Genomic DNA, 20119 nt, shown 5'->3' on the forward strand with positions numbered 1-20119 from the left:
CAGGTACAGCCCCTTAGGCGCCCTTGCCAGCCTGTCCTGCTTCCTACAGCTGTGGGGACGATGTGACACTTCCTCTCACTCTGGGGCCTTCCACCACCACCACAGATAGGACCACTGTGGGCACTTGGTGAGGCTTCAGAGCCCAGCCGTGCAGGACAGCTTCCTGTGTCGGGGAGAGGGCACACATGTCTCAAACCCACTACCATCGGCAACAGTGGTGGCCCAGGATCAGTGCCAGTGAGAGAGCAATCCTCCACCAGGCCGGCCAGGAGACCATTCTCATTACTGTCTTTGCTGTTCAGACGACCACACTAGAGCCCCTAGGTCCCTCCCTCCAGAGTGGTTTTCTCAGCTCATTATTAGAAGGTAACTCCTAGGATCCTTATTTAGCATTTCATCCCCTTTCTAGATGCAAAGCTTCACAGGGATCATCCCTGCTTTTGCCCACATGGGGATCCTGGGGACCAGCCAGCACCTGGCACATGAATGAATGGAATAGTGACCTGCCATCGCACAGCTCGTCAGAGCTTTTGGAGCTCCTTCTTCTCCCTAAATCAATTTTGCTCAGACTGAAAGAAAGAATTCGTCACTGGAAGGAAAGGGAGAAGTTCATCCAGGAGTCAACACCTTCTTGGAGCATAGATATGACATAAGTTTTTTAAAAAAAAGAGCAGGCACGGGAGAGGGAGGGAACTCGAACGTGCTAGCTGCTTGGTGGCCCGTCTACTCTGGGACTGGGGAGGCCCCCTGGGTGCATGGCTACGATGGGGAGGCGGAGGCTGGGAGTGGCCTGGCCCGGCTGCTCCCAGGCTGTGGGGTGGAAGAGGGACTTACGGCTTGCTGGACCAGAGGCTGAGTGGGAAGTGAGTGTGGGCTGTGATGGAGCCAGAACCAGCTCAAGGAAGTGCTGAGCAGAGACAGACAGGCCACAGCTGGGTCCCCTCCCACCCAGAGCTGGGAGAGAGGAACAGCCTGTGTCCCCAAATCAAACATGAGTTCTAAAGGCCTAAAGAAGCTGTCCATGTGAGTTGCCACTCCTAGGGCGGGCACTGCACTTGACCTCCTCAAAGCATTTCCCCTAACGGAGCCCTCACTTGCCTGGGAGAGACTGCTGGTCCCAATTTATAGACAAGGAGACCCGGAGAGGCAGGAGTAACTGCAGAGGCCACGTGACCAGTGGAGGTGAGAATGGCTGAGAACCTGAAACCCGCGACCCCAGCCTGGCCAGATCCACACGCCTCCGGCCAGGGTTTGTGCCATCGCCTGGGAGGTGGGGCCACTCAGAAGGGCTGAGCCCCGTGGCCTTGTTTCTTGGCCAGGAGCCTGGAGCAGACCCTGCTCATGGGTCTGGTCCCCTCTAATCAAATCCAGCTCAGGGGAGGCTCCAAGGGGCTGACAGGCATTAGGAAGAGTCAGGTGACATGAGGAATCTGATTTGGGGAACAGAGGCCACTTAGGTACAAAACAAGCTGGGTCTCAGCACCTTGAACATGGCTCTTCTGAGCTCGAACAATCGTCACTGAAGTTAACACACGATCACGATGGGCAACTGTCACGACAACCAACAGAGGCTCAGGAGTGAGCAGCGTGTCTGGTCACCCAGGCCCGGCCCCACCCACGGGCACTACTGAGCGGCTGGCCAACGTCCTGCGCGCTTGTCCCGTCCTCTTCGGACCTTCCACAGAGCCTTCGGGGACCCCGGAAATGCTGCCCTTGTCCTTCAGCAGGTCTCCAAGAAGTTGTCTCCTGTTTTTTAGATTGATTCACTGCCCAGACTTAAAAATGAAGAGACTGACACAAAAGTCCTAATGAGAAAAGGGACTTCTTTAACCAATATGTCAGTTCATGTAGATTGGGGTTAGTCCCCCAGATCTGTATTCTGGTTACATCTAGATTCCTGGCTTCACCTATAAATCCAGATCTGGCCACCCAGGCCTTTGGGTGGAGTGAGGCACGTAGACTCTAGGCTCCACTGCATGATTAATTTGAGGCCCAGCCCCTGAAGCATCTGGTTTCCCTAGAAGTCCCCCGGCCCTTCCCCTCCAGCATCATTTCCCTGCCTCTGCTTACCGAGCTTCCCATGGCTGCTCCCTGTACAAAATCCAAACTCCCGCCCACATTCCACCAGCCTCATGGTCTGGCCCCTGCCAAGCTCCCCTCATCCTGGGGTCACTGTGCCCTCCATCCCGCCCTTCATTCTGCGTTTCCCAGGAGTCTGGTCCATGCCCACCTCAGGACCTTTACACACACCCCACCCGGCCTCACAGTTGCTCTCCCTCCTTGTTCCATTTCAGCTCACATGTGGCTTCCTCAAAGAGGTCTTCAGCGCCTGCCTATTTCTGTCTATTCCTCCACCTGGTTTCTTTCCTTACCAGCCTCATCATGTCGCAGCTAGTGACCTGGGCTGGAATCCTGACTGCCGTGTCCCTAAGGTATGACCTCGGGCAGGTCCCCTAACTTGACTGGGCTTAAGCTTCCTCACCTGTTGCAGGGTCATAATACCCTGGCCTTGCCAGGCTGAAGTGAGGGCCCAGCTCAGAGTGAGCGTGCAACCTCACAGCAACCACTGTCGCTGTCCCCCCGGTCATCGTGCCCCCCACCACCGGCTGATGCTGAGGTTTGCTTTGTAACATCCTTAGTACAACCAATGCTCACAGGCCAAACCAGGACCTGGTTCCAAACAGGCCGCTGTCTTGTATAATGCTGTTTTCCCCTTCCTGCTCACCCTCCTTTCAACGTGGGGGCACAGCTTCACCTGGAGCCCTGCTCGCGGGAAAGCTGCTCTTCAAAGGAACAGGGCCCACACAGCCCGGCTGACAGGGGCTCCGGCCGTCCTGGCTTCGGGGACTTTACAGCTCGCTCAGAGCAGCTGCCGCCTGGTAAACCCCTCTCCTGGATGAGAGCAGGACCCCCGTCCCACCCCCAACACTCACTCTCTTCCTCATAAATCTGCTTTTCATAAAACTCAGTGTGGAGCCAGGGTCCTCGCTTTGGGCAGCTCGACTCCACAGCCCCACAGCTGGGAGGTCTTCTACAGTGCTGTGGCCGTCTGGACAATGTGCCCGGAGCAGGTGCCCAGGGACCTCGGAGCTCGGCCTTTCCGTCCTTCTGGGGACCCGGCAGGGATGGGGATTATCGGGCTGTCTTGTCTTTGAGGAAACCACCTAAACAAACACTAAGAATTCTAAGGAGTCCAGTAGAGTAGTTCTGCTTAATTACCCTGGGTTTTGTACTTCTTAAATGTTTTTTGCTTTTCTATCTCAGGAACTGTTTTCAAATAAAGATCATGCCCAGGGCCCCCAAGTCTCACCTCACAGCCTCTGTTAGCTTTAGTGCACACTGGCACTTTACTCCCAGGATCTGGTCCTATCCTCCAAAGACCCTGCCGGGTCAACGTCATGGCCCCATTTTGCAGATGAGGAAGTTGAGGTTCGGAGCTGCAGAGCCGCCTGAGGAAGGGCTCCCAGCTAGGGAGTGGCAGAGCTGGATTCACACCCTGTCGGACCCGGAGCCCAGCGCCCGCCCTTTTTATTCCCTGCCTTTCAGTGTGAACCATGCCACAGACCAGAGATGAGGCCCTACAGGGCCCCTCCAGCACCTCCTCCTTGTCTAGGGTCAGCGATCAGCGAGGGGCTGAGGCTGGAACCATGGGGCTGCCTGGTCCTCCTTCCGCATCTACTCTCTTGAAGGCACAGCACAGCCAGGCCATAGGAAGGCACAACCGCTCTGCTGCAGCACACAGCCCGCCTTGAGATTCTGGGCCTTGCCATTATCTTAACCAAGATGTGCCTCCATGCCTTCCAAAATACTGCTTCCTCTGCCTGGAAGCCATGTGGGTCCTGGCTTCTGGCCAGCTGTCCCATTTCACAGCCCTGCTGCTTTGGGCCCAAACTAACCACCACTGCCCTGACACCAAGGACCTTCACTTGCTGGGCTCAGCTAGAGGCCAGGCTCTGTCCCAGCCTGGGGCTGTCCCCAGGCTCCCCAGGCGCTCCAGTTGGCTGGAGTCTTCCCCCTCTGACCCTCTGCACTGCCCCGAGCCGGCCTGCCATCCCACCTGGCCTACAGAGAGCAGCCAGCTCCTGACCCCAAGGACCCTCTGCTGGCTGGTGACCCAGTGAACACACAAGAGACTGAGAAACGAGCCCTCGGCGCGGTCAGACCTCGAGCCCCGCTCAGGGAAAGGGGACCGTCGGGAATGGGGCCCCACTCTTCCTAGCCACATCCAGCCCCCAGCCCAGAACGGAAAATAGCTTCTCTGGACACATCTGCCTATCTGTGGCCCCATCTCGTCCCCACAGAAAAACACCAGAAACACCGACAGCCCTGCTGTAGGGGCAGAGGGCGGGAGCTGGGAGGTGTCCCTGCAGAACTGACACCAGAAGCACAAAACAGCCATTCAGGCCAGCACCAAAGTTCCCTGCCTTGACCCCGAGGCCCCCAGAATCAAGATGCGGAGAGGGGGCTCCCAGAGGCCACCTGTTTCCACAGGGGAGGGGGCGTGACTGGGCTGCACGAGCCAGTACTCACCATTGGAGCGGTGGATGCAGGTGTGCTGGTTGTCGCTGAGGAAAAAGCCGCTGTGGCACTGACACTCGTAGCTGCCCATGGCATTGACACAGATCTGCTGGCAGCCACCGTTGTTGTCCTGACACTCGTCCACATCTGTGAGAAAAGGAAGAGAAGGGGACAAGAGAGATCACACCTGGAGCTAGAAGAGAGGCGTGGTCACCTGGAAGGACACGGATGCCATCAGCTCCCTTGGCTGCAGAGTGATACCACAGAGGTACCGCTTGGTGGTACCCCACGGTGGTACCCTCCAACAGTACTTCATGGAGTTACTCCACAGAGGTAGACACTTACAATGGCTGGAATGCTAGCTGGCCCTGGCTTTCCTGTGTGGCCAGCACTACTCCAAGCATCTTACCTGCATTAACACCTTTAATTCTAACAGAAACCCTCTACATCAGATCTAGGTCTGGGCCTATTTTACAGATGAGTAAACTGAGGTACAGAGAGGCCAAGTTACTTATCCAAAGTCCCACAGAGGCAGAATTCAAGTCTGGTGGTCCGCCTCCCAAACCTGGGCTCTCACTGATGCCACCTAACCCTCCCTCTCCAGGAAGACCTGCAACTAGCACCATCTACCCCCGACTCAAAGGGCCTCGCCAACTAAATCCCACCGTCCCCTTTCTTCAATCACACCTCAGATTTGCAACCAGCAGTACAGACCTTGCGGCAAGGGAGAGGCTGGAGGCCAGGGCAGCCTGCTTTCTGCCTCGAAAATTGATTTCAAAAGCCCCGAGAAGGGGAGGTTTTTAAAAGGCCCTGACCTCTGGCTGCCAAGACTGCTGCGGAAAGCTGCCGAGCGGTCTTTCCCACTCTCCGGGAGAGACAGACCTCAGGGCCGACACTCATTTTTGACCAGAGGCTGCTGGCACAAAGGGTGCTATTGGCTGAAAGGAGTCTTTATGAAGTTCTGGTCTTGAACAGAACAGCATGTTTCAATTACCCAAGTCATAACCCCCTACACTGTCAGCTTGTTTAATGAAAGAACGGCTTCTTAAACCTTAATGTGCCATGTCTGTATTGTCATTTTAATAGGCAAATATATGAAACCACAAAGGCAACGTGAGCTACTGGCTGCTTTGAGCCAATCCCACGACCCCCAACACACGGGCGTGCACACACACACACACACACACACTCACTAGCTTTGGCACTGAACTTTTTAAACAGTTCTTTTTAACACAGCCATCTTTTAGTACTGGCACCAAAAGGATGTGAAAAGGTACAGACTCAGGCAGACTGACTGACCTGCACTGAACCGGGGGAGGACTCAGTGCTGGCGCTATGTCAGCTGGGTCCTACTTCGGCTCAGGGACAACGGACCACTTGCCCGACCATGAGACCACGCTGCTGCCTTTGAGGCTGACGGCGAGGCAGGTCATTATTCTCCTGCAAGCTCAAATGTCAGCCGTGAGGCAGCCAGGACGGAGGAAGAGCTCTGAACTATAAAAGCCACCAACAATTAGAGCTAAAACGGTAAAGGTGGCTCTTGCTGAGAGGAGACTGACAGGGGGTTCCGGGGGAAGCTGGGAAGGACAGACAGGGATTTTTCTGAAGACCTTTCTACACTCAACGAGTCTTCGTGATGGCTCCCTAAAGGCCCAGTGCCAGGGGCACCTCCCCTCCACACCCCAGCGGTGTCTGCCTCTGGGGGTCTGCCCCCGCCTGCACTAGACCATGAACAGCTCTGAGCCAGGCACTGTGTCCTGTTCATCCTATTAACAACAACATAAAGCTAACCTTCCTGGAGTGCTCGTCGTGTGTCAGGCACAGGGCCTCACTCCACCCACACGCTCAATCCTTGCGGCGACACTGAGTGATAGGCTGTGTTACCGACTCCATTTTACAGATGAGAACACTGAGGCACAGAGAGCTGAAGTAACTTGGGCAAAGTCACAGAGCTGCTTGGAGCAAAGGCAGGACTCAAACCCGCTGTCCAGCTCCTAAGCACGTGCCTTTGGAGCCCCTGCTAAGCTGGCCACACCAGCAAGTGCGTTCAGACTAAGGTGATGAAGGACTGGCTACTCTTGAACTCAAGCTGCTGGGTGTCACCTTGAAAGTATCTGTAAACACGAAGCTGGGGTCAGCCTGCATGAGTAACTAAGGAGAGTCCCAGCATACTGGCTCAGCCCTGTCTCTGTCCCAATAACACCCGCCAGAGGCTCCGATGCCCACGTGCCGGCACACACATAACGATAAGATTTGAACACGGGGAGCTGCTCCTGGGACTCAGTGCAGACTGAGTCACACTCTTTGAGGCTCTTCCCATGGCTCTCAGATTCTTTGCTCTGTACCTCGGCTTCCCCAGCCCTCGCAAAGGTTCAATGGGTAAAACAAACGACAGATACAGGCCCTCAAACCCTGAATTCATAGTGTGGAAACACTACTTCCACCCCATCATCAGTGAACTCCCAGGTGGCCCCCATCGGGGCCACCCCGTCACCTCACTGGAGGCTAGGAACCGAAGGGCACTGACGTCACACACCTACAAAGCCTCAGTGAGCTGGCAGGGTGGCTGGGCCTTGCCACTGTTGACACTAGCGGGGAACAATGACTCTCCAACACAGAAGAATAATTTGAAACAAATGCGAAGCCATGTAAACATTCTCCCCGCCGCCGCCCCCCCCCCCCGCTCCCAAATGATAAAGCCCTAAGATTACGCAGGAGGGAAGAGGGGGCTGCCCGCTTTGCACCCTTTTTCCACTGTGGCCCAAACACAGGCCTCCCCCAAATTGGGCAGGAAATCACAGTCTCAGAATTCCTTTGGGTAGCCTGCAGTCATCACCAACTTCTCTAGAGACTGGCTGAAGACTGGCCTCATACCCCTCACACCCCTGTGTCCCCAGCCCTCCAAATGGGACCCACGGTGAGGTCTGAATGGTACCAACGGAAGCATTTGGGTCCTTGAGATGCCTGCCCGCCGGCCTAGGACAGACTAGGTTCCCCTGGAGGCCCGGAGCAGGCCCAGCAGGCACTGTGGGAAACAATTAGCTCCTTGGCCCTCCTGACTGGGGCAAGCCCGGCGCACACTGCTCCTTGGTCCCCACGGACTTGGCACATTCTGTTATACGAGGTGCCCCGTGGCAAGGAGAGAGCCTACACCTGGGAGTCGGGCAACCTGAGTTCCGCCCCCGGCCTCTGGCCTGTGGCGGGTGGCCAGGTCTCGTCCACAGGAAGGACACAGACTGTGTCCTCCAGGAAGCCCTCCTGGAGTGCATGAGATACACACAGTCCTCTTCCTTCTCTCCTGGGGAACTGACTGCCCCATGCACTGCTGGGCCCCTATGCGGGAGCCCCCCACCTCCTACATGAGTATTCACGTTGACTGGTGGGGCTGGCAGCCTCGGTATCATAAATAATAGCCCTCACTGCTGGCCAGGGCCCGGCCGGGGAGCTCAGGCACTGTCTTAATACATCTGCATGACAGCTCCACACGGGGGGCATTATTCTTTTTTTTTTTTTTGCGGTACGCTGGCCTCTCACTGCTGTGGCCTCTCCCGTTGCAGAGCACAGGCTCTGGACGTGCAGGCTCAGCGGCCATGGCTCACGGGCCCAGCCGCTCCACGGCATGTGGGATCTTCCCAGACCGGGGCACGAACCCGTGTCCCATGCATCGGCAAGCAGACTCTCAACCACTGCGCCACCAGGGAACCCCGGGGCATTATTCTTATCAAGCAGATTCTCACATGAGAAGCTGAAAAGGGAAGAGGCTTGCCCAGTGCTCTAGAACCGGTGGAGGGGGATAGGAAGCCCAGTGAGACTGGATCCAAAGCCCTTACTCTACTCTTCCATGACTTGGCTTCTCTGAGTGAGGATGCTTCGAGCCCAATTGTAGAGGCGAGTGTAAGTTCCCTGGGCATCTGTGCTTACAACCCTCCCCCAGCCCACGTGCTCATGTCTCTAAAACCCAGGGCAAGAGCTCCCTCCTCTCCGAAGTCTTCCTGGCGCCGGGCAGAAGTTGCTGACCCCTGGCTCCCAGACCAAGCAGACCTTTGTTCACAAACTTCTTCCTCTGCCCCGGACCTCGGGCTTGGCCATCCTGTCTCTGCTCTGGGCTGTTGTCAGCCCAGAGTCTCCTGCACATCCCTGCACCCAGCAGAGGGTCGGGCTGAGTGGGTGCTCAGGAGTGAGCAGGGTAAACTGAAGGGCGCACATGTGCTGCACACACCAGTGACAGGGAACTCTACCATATGAGGCCAGTCCCCTGGAGCAGGGCGCCGTTGCGGTTCCCTCTGGGCAGGCCGAGGGGCTCATTCACGGCTCTCTATAGCCTGCCCACCTCTCTGCCCGCCCCACCGACACCCGCTGTTCTCTGAAAACGCCCCGTCGATCACACATGCCTTCACGCGCACATGTGCACCTCTTCCTGGGACGCCCTCTCCCTCCTTGTCCAGACAGAAGTTCTTCTTGCCTTTGAAATACGCTGGAAGCACTTTCGCTCATTCCCTCTGCAGCCACTGAGCACCTGCTATGTGCTCCACTCCCCGAAGTGAAGACCACTGGTTAAGCCCCTGCTCAGCGAGCCGCCGGCGTGTGGGACCCAAGCGCGGAGGCGGAGGCTTTGTGGAGGAAGTGATGGGGGCCGAGGGTGGAGAGATCTGTGACCCGAGGCTGGAGGACAAGGAGTGAGAGGTGTGGAAGCGAAGTCTCGTGGAAGGTGCAGAGCGGGGCACAGGTGGGGAAGGGCCCGCAGCTACTTGGGCAGGAGAGGAGTTCTGGAAGCTTTGTGGCCTGCACATCCCTCCTCAAGAAGATTCCCCCAGGGCTCTCGCAAAGCCAGCCCCTGTCTGGGTCCTCCTGGCCCCTGTTCCCACCAGTCCTGCTGGCGGAGGGGACAGTCCCTGGGGCAGACAACAAGCCAGAGTGTCACCAACCGCCAAGGCCTCGGGTGGAGGCTAAGCCTGTTTCTGATCCACGATCCATGCTCCCTGAGCGAGCTCTGAGTGGGACGGGGGAGCGCTCCACCTCTGAATCCTGCTGGCAGCTCGTGGTCCTTCATCATTATTTATGACCACAGCAGAATGTTCCCAGAAGGCGGGGAGCTCCTCGGCACAGGGACTTGGCTACAAAGCAGAGAGGAGGCCCCGTGGGTCCTGGGGCAGACTCTAGGAGGCTCCTCTCGGGAAGCCCTTTCAATGGGCAGCAGAAGAGCTGAAGGACACAGTGTGGAGAAAGGACCCCAAAGGCTCCAGCGCTGTGAGGGTCTCGCACAGTGCTCATCGTGGGCTGCCTGGTCCAGCCAGGTCACCCTCTGGGAAGGTCCCGGCCTGCAGCCGCCCCGGGAGAACGTTCTCCCTCCCACGTCTCCCACAGACCTGTCTTCAGCTGCATCCGGGACTGCTGGAGCCCCCGCTCTTCTGGGTCGGGGTGTGGGGGGCAGGCCAGGGTGCTGCCTGGGGGAGGAAGCTGAACGGCAGCCAGTCCCTGCCTTGGGGGCCCCAGCTGGTGGCGCTGGGGACACCCTCTGAAACAGATCTCCCATGCGGTCTGGGGTAAAGACGTATGGCCTGGGCTCCTGGGAGGCTGCTCCCTAGCCCGAGGCCCCACGCCGGGTGCACAGTGAGGACACGGAAGGTGGGAGGGAGGGAGGGGGACAAGGGCGCCCAGGAGGGCCAAAGAGGGGCCTCGCTCTGGCTCTGCCCGCCCCCCTCCCAGCCACCCTGGCCCGAGAAGCCCCCTCCCTCCGGGCGCTTGCCCCACACCCAAGCAGTCACCAAGCCTGGTGACTCTCCCTCTTCGCCTTGCCCGTCTGCCCTGCCTCTACTCCCAGGGCGCAGCCTTGCCTTGGGCCTCAGCCTCTCTCTACAGGCGTCCACACGCTCCTCCTGGATCGCCCGGCCTCTCGTCTCTCCCTCGCAATCCCAGAACCCACTGTGACGACTCTAGTCGGAACAAGACACAGCACCCCGGCACCAAAGATCAAGTCCAAACAAGGGGTCTGGGGTCAGGTGCCCCCGCCTCACTCTGCCCTGCATGAGCATAGGTCTGGGCACCGGGGTCGGGAGAGACGGACCTCAGCTGTGATTTCTGCCCACTTCTGTTCAGTGTGCCCACCACTCACAGGGAGAAGGCCGCCTCCACTCCCGCCAGCTGCTGAAGGGCCCTATCTGGGATAGGCCCGTGTGTGGGATGGACGCAGCTGTTTTCCAGCAAGAAGGCATTCCAGAGCTGGCACCATCGGGCTGCAGGTCGACCCGCTTCTGAAAAGCCTCTGCAGGCAGGCCTGTGGTTTGCCCAGGAGGTCTGCTTCTTGGCCTAAGGTGCCGGTGTTTGTTTTTATTAATAGCTGACTGTCTGTTCTATTTTGGACCCAGAATCCAGGTTTGCAGCTATTTATAATAACTAAAAATTACTTCTGGATCCAGCTTTGGTTGCTTTGTGCTTCCCATGAACGCCTCACAATTTGAAACAGAGACTCTATGTTCTGCCTGAACCCCACCCATGTTCTCCTGGCTGCCAAGAGCCTACTGTGTGTCAGGCCCTGTGCCCGGCCCCAGCACCCCAGCTCCCAACACGAGTCTGGGAACAGAGGCAGAGGCACTGGCCCATCTCAGAAACCAAACTCAACCTCCAACCCTGAGAACGCCTTCCTGGTCCCCGAGGGCTGAGGCCCCAGCCCTCCCCTTCTGAGGCTCCTTTTCAGAAGGGAGGCTTAGGCAGAAAGTCCTCTTGGCTATCGAGCGGCTCTTGCAAAATTGCATTTGATGAGTTAAGTGTAAATAAATGAGAACCAGATGGATTAGATTTCGGGTAAAATACACATGGGTCTTAGAGCTTTGGGGCCTGGGTTCTGCCAGATCCAGGACACTCCCCGAGCTGTCAGAGGTGCTGGCACAGCAGGCAGGAGGTGTGACTTGGGTCTCCTGGGACCCGCCTACCTCCTGGTCTGGGCATCAGCTGGGGCCTTCTCTGGGGCTCCTGGCTCCCCAGCAGGTCGGCTGTGTGTGGGAGACACAGGGTCTCCCGTTGTAGCCCTGCTCTGACGCCGAGCCCCTTGGGCTGGGCCCGAGTCCAAGCTCAGCGCTGGGAGATGAGACACGTGACTGGTGGGGTCAGCTTTCCAGACCAGCAAGCCCACTGCTCACACCCAGACCCAAGGAGCCAGCCCAGGGCAGGCCAGAGTTCTGCCGAGGCTGCTGGCCTCCAGGGTCTGGTCACTGCGTCCCTCATCTGGGCCTCACCTTCAATCCCAGTTGCTGCCTGTGGTCTCCCAGTGATGGCTGAGCAGCACTGTACATCTAAGGACCAGGAGTTTGCTGCCTAATTCCAGCTGGCAACCACTCCACCTTATAATAACCTACATGGTGTCCCCCCGTGACCACTACCTATGGGTCCTGGTTCTTGGCTCCCAGGTCACACCAGCTGGGGTACAAGATTCAGTAAGTAACTTGCTGTGTGACCTTCGGCATGGTGCTTAACCATTTTGGGCCTTGGTTTCCTTCTCTATAAAACAGGGATAATAGTATCTGGAGTTGTTTTGGGAATTAAGAAAATAATGGAGGTAAAGCACTTAGCACAGTGTCTGGCACACACAGGCCACCAATACATGTTAACAACTGTTGAACAAAGCCAGCACAAGTGCTCCAGGGGCCACAGGCGGGAACACCCTCTGGGGGATGGCAAAGTCCCCCCCAAGTTGGAAAACTGACAACAAAGCACATCTGAAGGGAGCGCTCCGTCTTTTTTTTTAATTTATATAGCAGGTCAGTCTTGCCTCGGCCTTCTGGTCTCCCAGCAGAGCAGCCTCAGCTCCTGGAGTTGCTCCCTCCTGACGTAGGTTCTGGCCTGCTCACCGCCTGAGTCGCCCTTCTTGGGGGAACAGGCCTATCAGCTGCTTAACGGTGGAGAGATGCCTATTCAAATCTTCTGCCCACTTTTAAACTGGGTTGTTTGCCTTTTCACTGTTGAGATGTAAGAGTTCTATATAAGATATATAATTCTCGATACTAGACCCTCGTGGGATCACGCTTTCCGATTTCATGGACAATCCCTCCTTTAAAGGAGCCTTGGGTGGCCCCAGGCCCCAGGAGGTCAGTGCACCTATGGGGGCCACATCCATAAGACCTGGGCTCCTCTTGGACTCCGTTCCTGGAAGATGTCACCCTGTCCCATGGCTTTTCCAGCCACTTAACGTGCCAACATTGCCCAAACCCCTAGGCCGGCCTGCTCCACCATCCTCCAGACTCAGAGATCAGCGCCTGTACTTGGAGGTCCAACAGGCAGGACAAAATGAACACGGCCCATGCGAACTCCTAAGTCCACTTCCCACAACAGAAAACAGAGCAGAACAAAGCACAGCCCGGTCCCACCCTCCGCCTTCTCCATCTCAGCAAATGGCAGCCCAACCCACAGCTGCTTCAGCCAAAACACCTGGTAGTCACCCGGTACGTCCACGCACTGGTGTCTGCTTTGCGCTTGTTCCTCTGTCTCCCCAGAGAATATAGGGTCTTTGTGAACAGGGACATCTTGAGTGTGGCTGTATCTCAGGGTTTTAAACAGTGCGTGGGGCACGTGATCCGTGTTTGCGGACCGAGTGACTGACTCAGAACTGGTTGGGAGAGGCAGCTCTGGCCCCGAGGTGCTGGCTGCAGGCCTGTCCCATCAGGGATGGGCTGTGTGGCCCTGGAGGGGCTGCCCAGTGAGGCAGCTCTAGATGAGTGACGCGAGTGAGTACCGGCTGGTGGGTCCTCGGGGCGTAGAGTGAGGGCTGGTGGGAGAAGAGCTGTGCTCATGTGCCTGCCTGCCTCAGCCTCGCCCAGCAGTAAGCCCCATCGTGGCAGTGGGCACAGCCCCGCCTGTGGGCAGCTTGTGGCGGGGTCAGGATGGAGCGGGAACAGATGCCCTCAAACACTGCCAGCCCGTGAGCTTCGGTGCTCAATGAATGAACGGAGCCATGGGGGGCTCCTGGTAAGTCAGCACAGCCCAAAGTGTCTTCCTGCTTTGTGCGTGCTTTCACCAGTATGAGGACCAAAGTCTTCAGTTGAAGAAAAGCCGTTCTGACTGGGTAGTGCTTCAGGAGCGGGTGGAGGGGGTAGGGGTTTGAAGACAGTGGAGTGCCCTGCTGAATGACACTTCATTGTCCTTTTTCTATGCCACCTATGGCAAGACCTCTTCCTTCAATCTCGCTAGCATGGGCAGGACAGGAGGCTGCAGGAGATGGAAGGGAACCCCCGTTCCCGGAGCCCCTGCTCTGTGCAGGCACTCTCATTACAATGTCCCATTTGGCCTCAGCCCGGGGCAGTAGCAGCAGTGTTATAACCAGGAGCGCCAAGCAGTGAGCGGCCTGCCCTCGGTCACCAGTGTGTGGGTGACGGAGCCAGCATGGGAACTGGATGCTTTTGTCCGCCCGCCCTCGGGCCTCTGACAGCACAGCTGTGAATGTGATCCTGGTTGGACATCTATGGGAGGCACTGGAGTTTTTATTATTATTATTATTTTTTTTGCAGTAACGCGGGCCTCTCACTGTTGTGGCCTCTCCCATTGTGGAGCACAGGCTCCGGACACACAGGCTCAGCGGCCATGGCTCACGGGCCCAGCCACTCCGCATCATGTGGGATCTTCCCGGACTGGGGCACGAACCCGTGTCCCCTGCATCGGCAGGCAGACTCTCAACCACTGCGCCACCAGGGAAGCCCGGCACTGGAGTTTTTAAAAATTTCTTTTGATGGGGATAAGAATGCAGGACTGGAAAGAGGGAGGGGGACAAAAGCCAACCAACCAAACCCTGGAACCAAAGCAAGAAGCTCTAAGAAAAGAAGGGGAAATGCTCTGACAGGATTCTTAGAGAACATCCTCAGAAATGAAACAGGCCCAGCTGGCTGTGATGACCTCCACGGGCCTGTGGATGGGGCAGGCAGAGGGAGTCCCATTGCCCTGGGAAAAACGCCACAGAATCAAGATGGGCCCAGGAGCTCCCCATGCCGCCCTGATGGACACAGGTCCTCTGGCTGGTCCATCACGCCTGACTCTGGCCAGGTCAAATGCCTTGCTTCCAGCACAAATTTCTCACCACTGGTACTGCCTGGAATTCTGAATACATTCAAGCATCAAATCTTCCCAATTAAACTCAGCATTTTCTTCCACCTTCCAAAGCTGTTGAGTATAAAATCCGGGCCTTTCCACTTATCAGGCTACTGTGGGTGCTTCCTGGAAGCCCGTTCCCGTCCTCCTTCCTGCCAGTGGGCTCCACGAGTGGCTCTGGGAGTTCTCTGTGAGTGGCAGGGCTCCCGCCCCCGCCTGCCATGGCTCCTGCACTTGGCTCTCTGCGAGCCAGCCTGTTCCTTCCCACGCTCAGCAGTCCCTCATTGCCAGGCACTGGGTGGGTCATGCAGCCACAGCAAGACTGCGAAATGATTTTACGCCAATAGAGTTGACACGTTTAAGAAAGTAGCAGGCAGAGGGGCTGGAAGAGGGCAGAGGTGGAGGCTGACGTGGGCACCAGGGAGCTTCGTGGAAAAGGCAGCACCGGGCTTGGCTAAAGCCCCGGAAGGCCCGTGTGCCTCCCCATGGCTAGCCCCACCCTACCCCGCCCCTTTCCAGCCCAGGTTGTGGCATGACCTTTCCACAGCATTCCTGCCCTCGAGAACTTAGCATGGGTTCCTATCACTTGTCCAATAAGACTTTTATTATTCCAAAATTTGAATTTACAAGGAATTTTGAAAAACAGCGGAAAAAAAAAGATCAACAAATTTACACTCTAACTACAACCCCAATCATGAGCATATTTTATTTCGGCCTTTTTTCACGGCCTGAGTTTCTGCTAGTGGTAACAAATCACTCTGTACGTGACCATCCCACTCTTTTTCACTGAAAGCTGAGTTAGTGCCCTTGTCATGCTGGGGCTCAGTCCCGGCCACCCTTCTCACCTGCCGCTGTCCAGGCCGTAAGGGACCCCCCTCCCACCTCGGTGCGCTGTCTCTCTTCCACCCCATTAGTAAACTCCCCTGGGAGGGACACGTCTGGGTAGCCGTAGCCCTTCTTATTTTAGGGATTCTTCCTCCAGATGGATTCCCAGAAGTGGTATTCCAGGGCAAAGACCACAAGCTTTTTTACTTCTCATCATTCCCCGTTAGACCCCTGTGACTCTGCACACGGTTTGCTGATTTCCCGCCCTAGAGTGTATCTGCACGAGCAGTCGTCTCATCTGAAGTCATCTTTCTAACGCCCACGTCTTCCCCGAGAGAACTGGGATTAGTCAAATGTGTTTGTCCATTCATTCACTCACTCAACAAGGCAGGGAATAGGCAGTGAGAATAAGGCTAAGGCCGGCCCTCAGGGAGCTGCCCAACCAGGGGGAGAGAAGTGCTGAGACCAGGTAAGACCAGGGGTCGGGAGCCAAGCTGAGAGGCAGGGGAGCCTCTCTCTAAACTGCACAAGGACCAGTGCAGGGAGAGGTGTGTCTGGGCGTGGGATGCCTGCCGGGTGTGTGTGTGTGTGTGTGTGTGTGTGTGTGTGTGTGTGTGTGAGTGTGTATGCGCACGCCTGCATGGGTTTGGTGAAGCTGGAGTAGCAGGTAGGGCCCTGGTGGCTGTCGAAGGAGGGGCTAGGAACCAGGCTTGCATCTGACATGCCCAAGATGCAGCTAAAGGTGATTCCCTGCCACTCCTACATTTGCAGGTTTAAATCTCCAGATCTCAGACTCGGAGAGCTATCGGCACGCGTGGCTCTGCTGACAGGCCACCATCTCCCACACCACTGTCCACGCCTGAGCCCACTCTCCTACCTGACCAAGCCTTTTCACCTCTAGGCTTGGCATCTACTGTTCCCTGCTGCCCTCACCCCACCTCCGCCCCCACCTGGTGACCTTCCACTTATTGCTGGCAGGGTGAGGTGGCCCCCATCCCTCCCCCCTCTCACCCCAGTACTCGGTGCAGTGTTCATTACACCAAGGATGCCACTCTGGGAGTACTTCTGCACAGAGCCTAGAACTCCCTGAGTGCCAGGCACATCTCAATAATCTCTGGACCCCCTGACCTGGCAGATACGGGCACTCAGGGGGTCAGCTGCTGACCCAGAGGTTACAAATCGTTTCTCCCAACCAGACGGCCACAGCAGCAGCAGCAGCTCTGACTCAGCGCCCACAGGCCGCCAGGCCCCCCACATCCTGGACTCTGACTCCAGTCCCACACCTCAGCTACGTGATTACACACCAAGAGTGAAAAAAGTCTTCTGGGGCGGGGGAAGCAGCGTACAAACATCAATGCACAATCATAACCATATATAGTCAGTTCTACACACAGATGATGTCGGACAAGAACATCAGGACATGAAAGCTGTTGACCTGTTGTGGTGGCGAGCTAATGGGGGAATTATTTTCTCTTTTCTATCGATTTCTCTGAGTGTTTCTGTATAATTATTACACTTGTGGAAGATGGATAAGTAAACAGACCTTTTCAACTCTGCGAGACGAGCACCGTGACTCTGGTCGGTCCAAGGGCAGGGTGGGGACCCAGTCAGGCTGCCAGGAGGGCCAGGGAAGAGGTGCAGAAGGATGGACTAGAGCACCTGGGACAGGCAAGGGAAGATGTTCTCCAGGTGGGAGGAAGCAAAGAGGGCAGGGGGACAGGCTTCATATTCACATGGAGAGAAGGCAAGGCTGGAGTGGTGGGCGGAGCCCGGAGCCCGAGAAGCCAGCTGCCAGGCTGAGGACCCCAGACTCCTCCAATGGCAAGAGGGGCCCCAGGAGGATCCCACTCAGAGAGGCCTCCACCAAGGCTCATCCAGATGACTTCACTGGCATCTGACCCCTTGGCGGCCAGCACATAAGCCAGGGCAGGGCAAGCCGGCCTGTGGGATCCTCTCCCACCAGTAAGGTAACACCTGAGGGGTTACTAAAGACCCCAGACCAAGCAGCTGGGAGGCTGCCACCATGGCTACCTACTTCCCACAAACAAGGAGTGCCAGCCGGGTGCAAGCCCTCACTGCCGGCTAGTCTATTTCCAGCTGCATATGGTTGGGATGAGGCAGATCCGGGGAGGGGGCTGGAGCAGGCGAGGCATGGGGGTGGTGAATGGCCACTATAAACAGCCTGTCGGTGCTGGGAAAGGATGGTCGCTGCAGCAGCTGTGCAGAGGCAGCCAGGCCCAGCAAACGTCCAGGGTGACCCCATCACCACCCAGGGCACAGACTGCTCCAAAGTAAGCAAGGTTACTGGCAGAGGAGGAACGGTACTGGATACGCTGGGACACACTTATTTGTTGATAATGCCCCTTTTTAGGCACACAGTTCAGTTCTGGTTTGGGGCGTATGTTTTGGTGGTGAAGTATTTTTAAAGAGCCTTCACAAGACACTTATTTTCTGTTTATTTCTCTGAGCTCTGACCCGGCCCTTGGCACATGAACTGCAAACAAGAAAGATGAAGGAACGTGTCTGCTCGCCTGGCCTGTCCTCTGCAACTGGGTGTTTTTCTTTGCTGTTTATGGACTTGGCATTCTCTGCCCTGGGACAGAGCAGGACTTCTTCCCCAGGTCACCAAACTGAGACCTATTCAAAGGTGAGGCTGGCACAGGGCGATTGACAGCAGATTTCAACACAGTCTTACCAATGGGAAGGGCCGCCTCGTATTGCGATGTGGTCTCTGACCTGAACATGCAACCAAGGGGAGAGCAGGAAGGAGAGGCAGCGAAGGCTCCTGACGCCCGCTGGGTGCCTCCCTGCCGCCACACGGACCACCTTGCTTGATGCCTACACCTTCCTCCCAGGAACATCATCACCTCCGTTTGGGGTAAGAACAGTGAAGTGCTGGCCCCAAAGCACTGCTAGGAAGGGAGCTGAGAGCCAAGGCTGATGCCTCTGCTTCCTAGGTCCCTGCTCTCCCCACATCTACAACAGAGGCTAGAAGGAGCTGGGCCTGGAGATGAGGACAGGGACTCCTAAGCTCAGCCAGCCACAGGGAGCTGCAGTCACGCGGGCTGCTAAGAGCCCCCCACCGCCCGCCCCTGCTACCGCCACGCAGATCTCAGAGTTCTGAGAGCGCGGAAGCTCTGCCCTCGTGCCGGGTTCGTGCGTGCCCCACTGTCAAACCACACTCTCCTGGAGAGTCAGCCCCCTTCACCGGCCAACCGCCCATCCCTCCATCACACAAAGCAGCCTGCACTGGGCCCAGGAACGCAGGGCTAAGTCACTCTGGAGCATGGCTCTCCGGGACCTCCCGGGGCAGGAGAGACCCGCCCCTCATGTCCAGGGACAAGCCAGGAGCTCAGTGCTGAGGCAGAGGGCAGCCTGAGGGGGCTGTAGGCCCCCAGGGGAAGGGTGTGCAACTCAGGGAAAGCTTTCTGGAGGGGCTGATGCCCGAGCTGAGTCGTGACAAGTAGGCGTCAGCCAAAGAAGGCAGTAACGAAGAGCATGGGGAAGGGTGATCCGGGCAGAAGGAACAGCAGGTGTAAGGATATGCCAGAGCAGGAGAGCGGGGTACCATTTAGGGAAGTGGAAGCTGTTTGTCATGCTGGAGAGTACAGTTCTGAGAAATAAGGAGAAAGAAGCAGACAGGGACTGCAGTTGGTAGGGGCGAGAAGCTTGACCATTGTCCCTGAGGACACTCCAGGCCACCAAGTCATCGAATCACAAGGTGTTGGAGGGAGAAGGGCTCTGGCACAGCAGCCAGGCCAAACAGGGGTTCCAAACAGTGTTCCTGACCCCAGGGACCCTGCGGAGGTGGAGATGGGCTCCATGGAGAGCAGGGCTCTCATCCCTGCCAGTCTTGCCTCCCATTTCAGCCAGAGAAGTGTGACCACCGTATGATCCTGCTTGAAACAAATGGTTCTGCTGATAGAAACAAAACCCCATGAAATCTCAAAACCATTGGTCGAATCCCACCCCTTATTTCACAAATGATGGGGAAACTGAGGCACAGAGAGGTAGGGAGTTTCCCAAGCTCCTCCAGCAAGTCCACGGCCCAAAGAGCCTGATTCCTGGCCCGCTGCCCTTTTCCCCCAGCACTCGCCTGCCCCTTCTGTAAGAAGCATCCCGCTGCTCTGCCCGACCCCTTCCCCCTGGCCCCCAGTCCTGAGCTGGCTGCGGGCTTGAGGCTGGAGAAGGCCACTCCACCCCCCAAAACACACCTGGGTCTCAATCACTCCGCCTCCCTCCCTGCTCCAGGATCTCCCTGGTTCTGTAGTGACTTGGGGAAAGAAGGAAGCCCATTTATAAAGATGCACACTGTTGTCCCGTGTGTTTCTTTTCTTCAAGCCAAAGAATTTCCATCAGATTAACAGTTGTAAAAAGCTGGGAAGAGAAGCAAGTCTGGATCCAACTTGTCCTTTGACAGCAAAGCCCTCCAACCAAGTGTGTTTAGACCACGTGAATGTGGGCCAAGACTAGGGAAAAGCAGGGAGGGGAGGGCGTAAATAGAACAGGAAGAAACCTCTCCAGTTTACCTTGAAAGACACTGGTGTTTATGGAGTAAGTGTATGACTGTCCGAAGCTGTTTAGTTTTACATTAAAATGTTCAGCATTTTTTTTTCCCAGCAAGAAATGCATTTGAGCTGTTGAAGTATAAAGACAAATAAACAGAGGCAACTCGAGCCTTCGTTAGGGGTTCAAGGGAGCAACA

The 20119-nt window shown here is 56.6% G+C and overlaps 1 protein-coding gene across 3 annotated transcripts in view; it reads right to left on the reverse strand.

Moving 5' to 3' along the window:
* Positions 1-20119, reverse strand: part of SCUBE1 (signal peptide, CUB domain and EGF like domain containing 1) — a gene marked incomplete at its 5' end in the record, with an annotated part of 129954 nt that overhangs the window by 77569 nt on the left and 32266 nt on the right. For all 3 annotated transcript variants that reach the window (XM_082636314.1, XM_082636316.1, XM_082636315.1), the window contains one exon: positions 4531-4665. In XM_082636314.1, coding sequence (XP_082492440.1) covers positions 4531-4665 — 135 coding nt within the window. The remainder of the gene's footprint in view (positions 1-4530; positions 4666-20119) is intronic.

The sequence above is a fragment of the Mesoplodon mirus genome (genome assembly GCF_964341445.2).
Source record: "Mesoplodon mirus genome assembly, chromosome: 11".
NCBI classification, from domain to species: Eukaryota; Metazoa; Chordata; class Mammalia; order Artiodactyla; family Ziphiidae; genus Mesoplodon; species Mesoplodon mirus.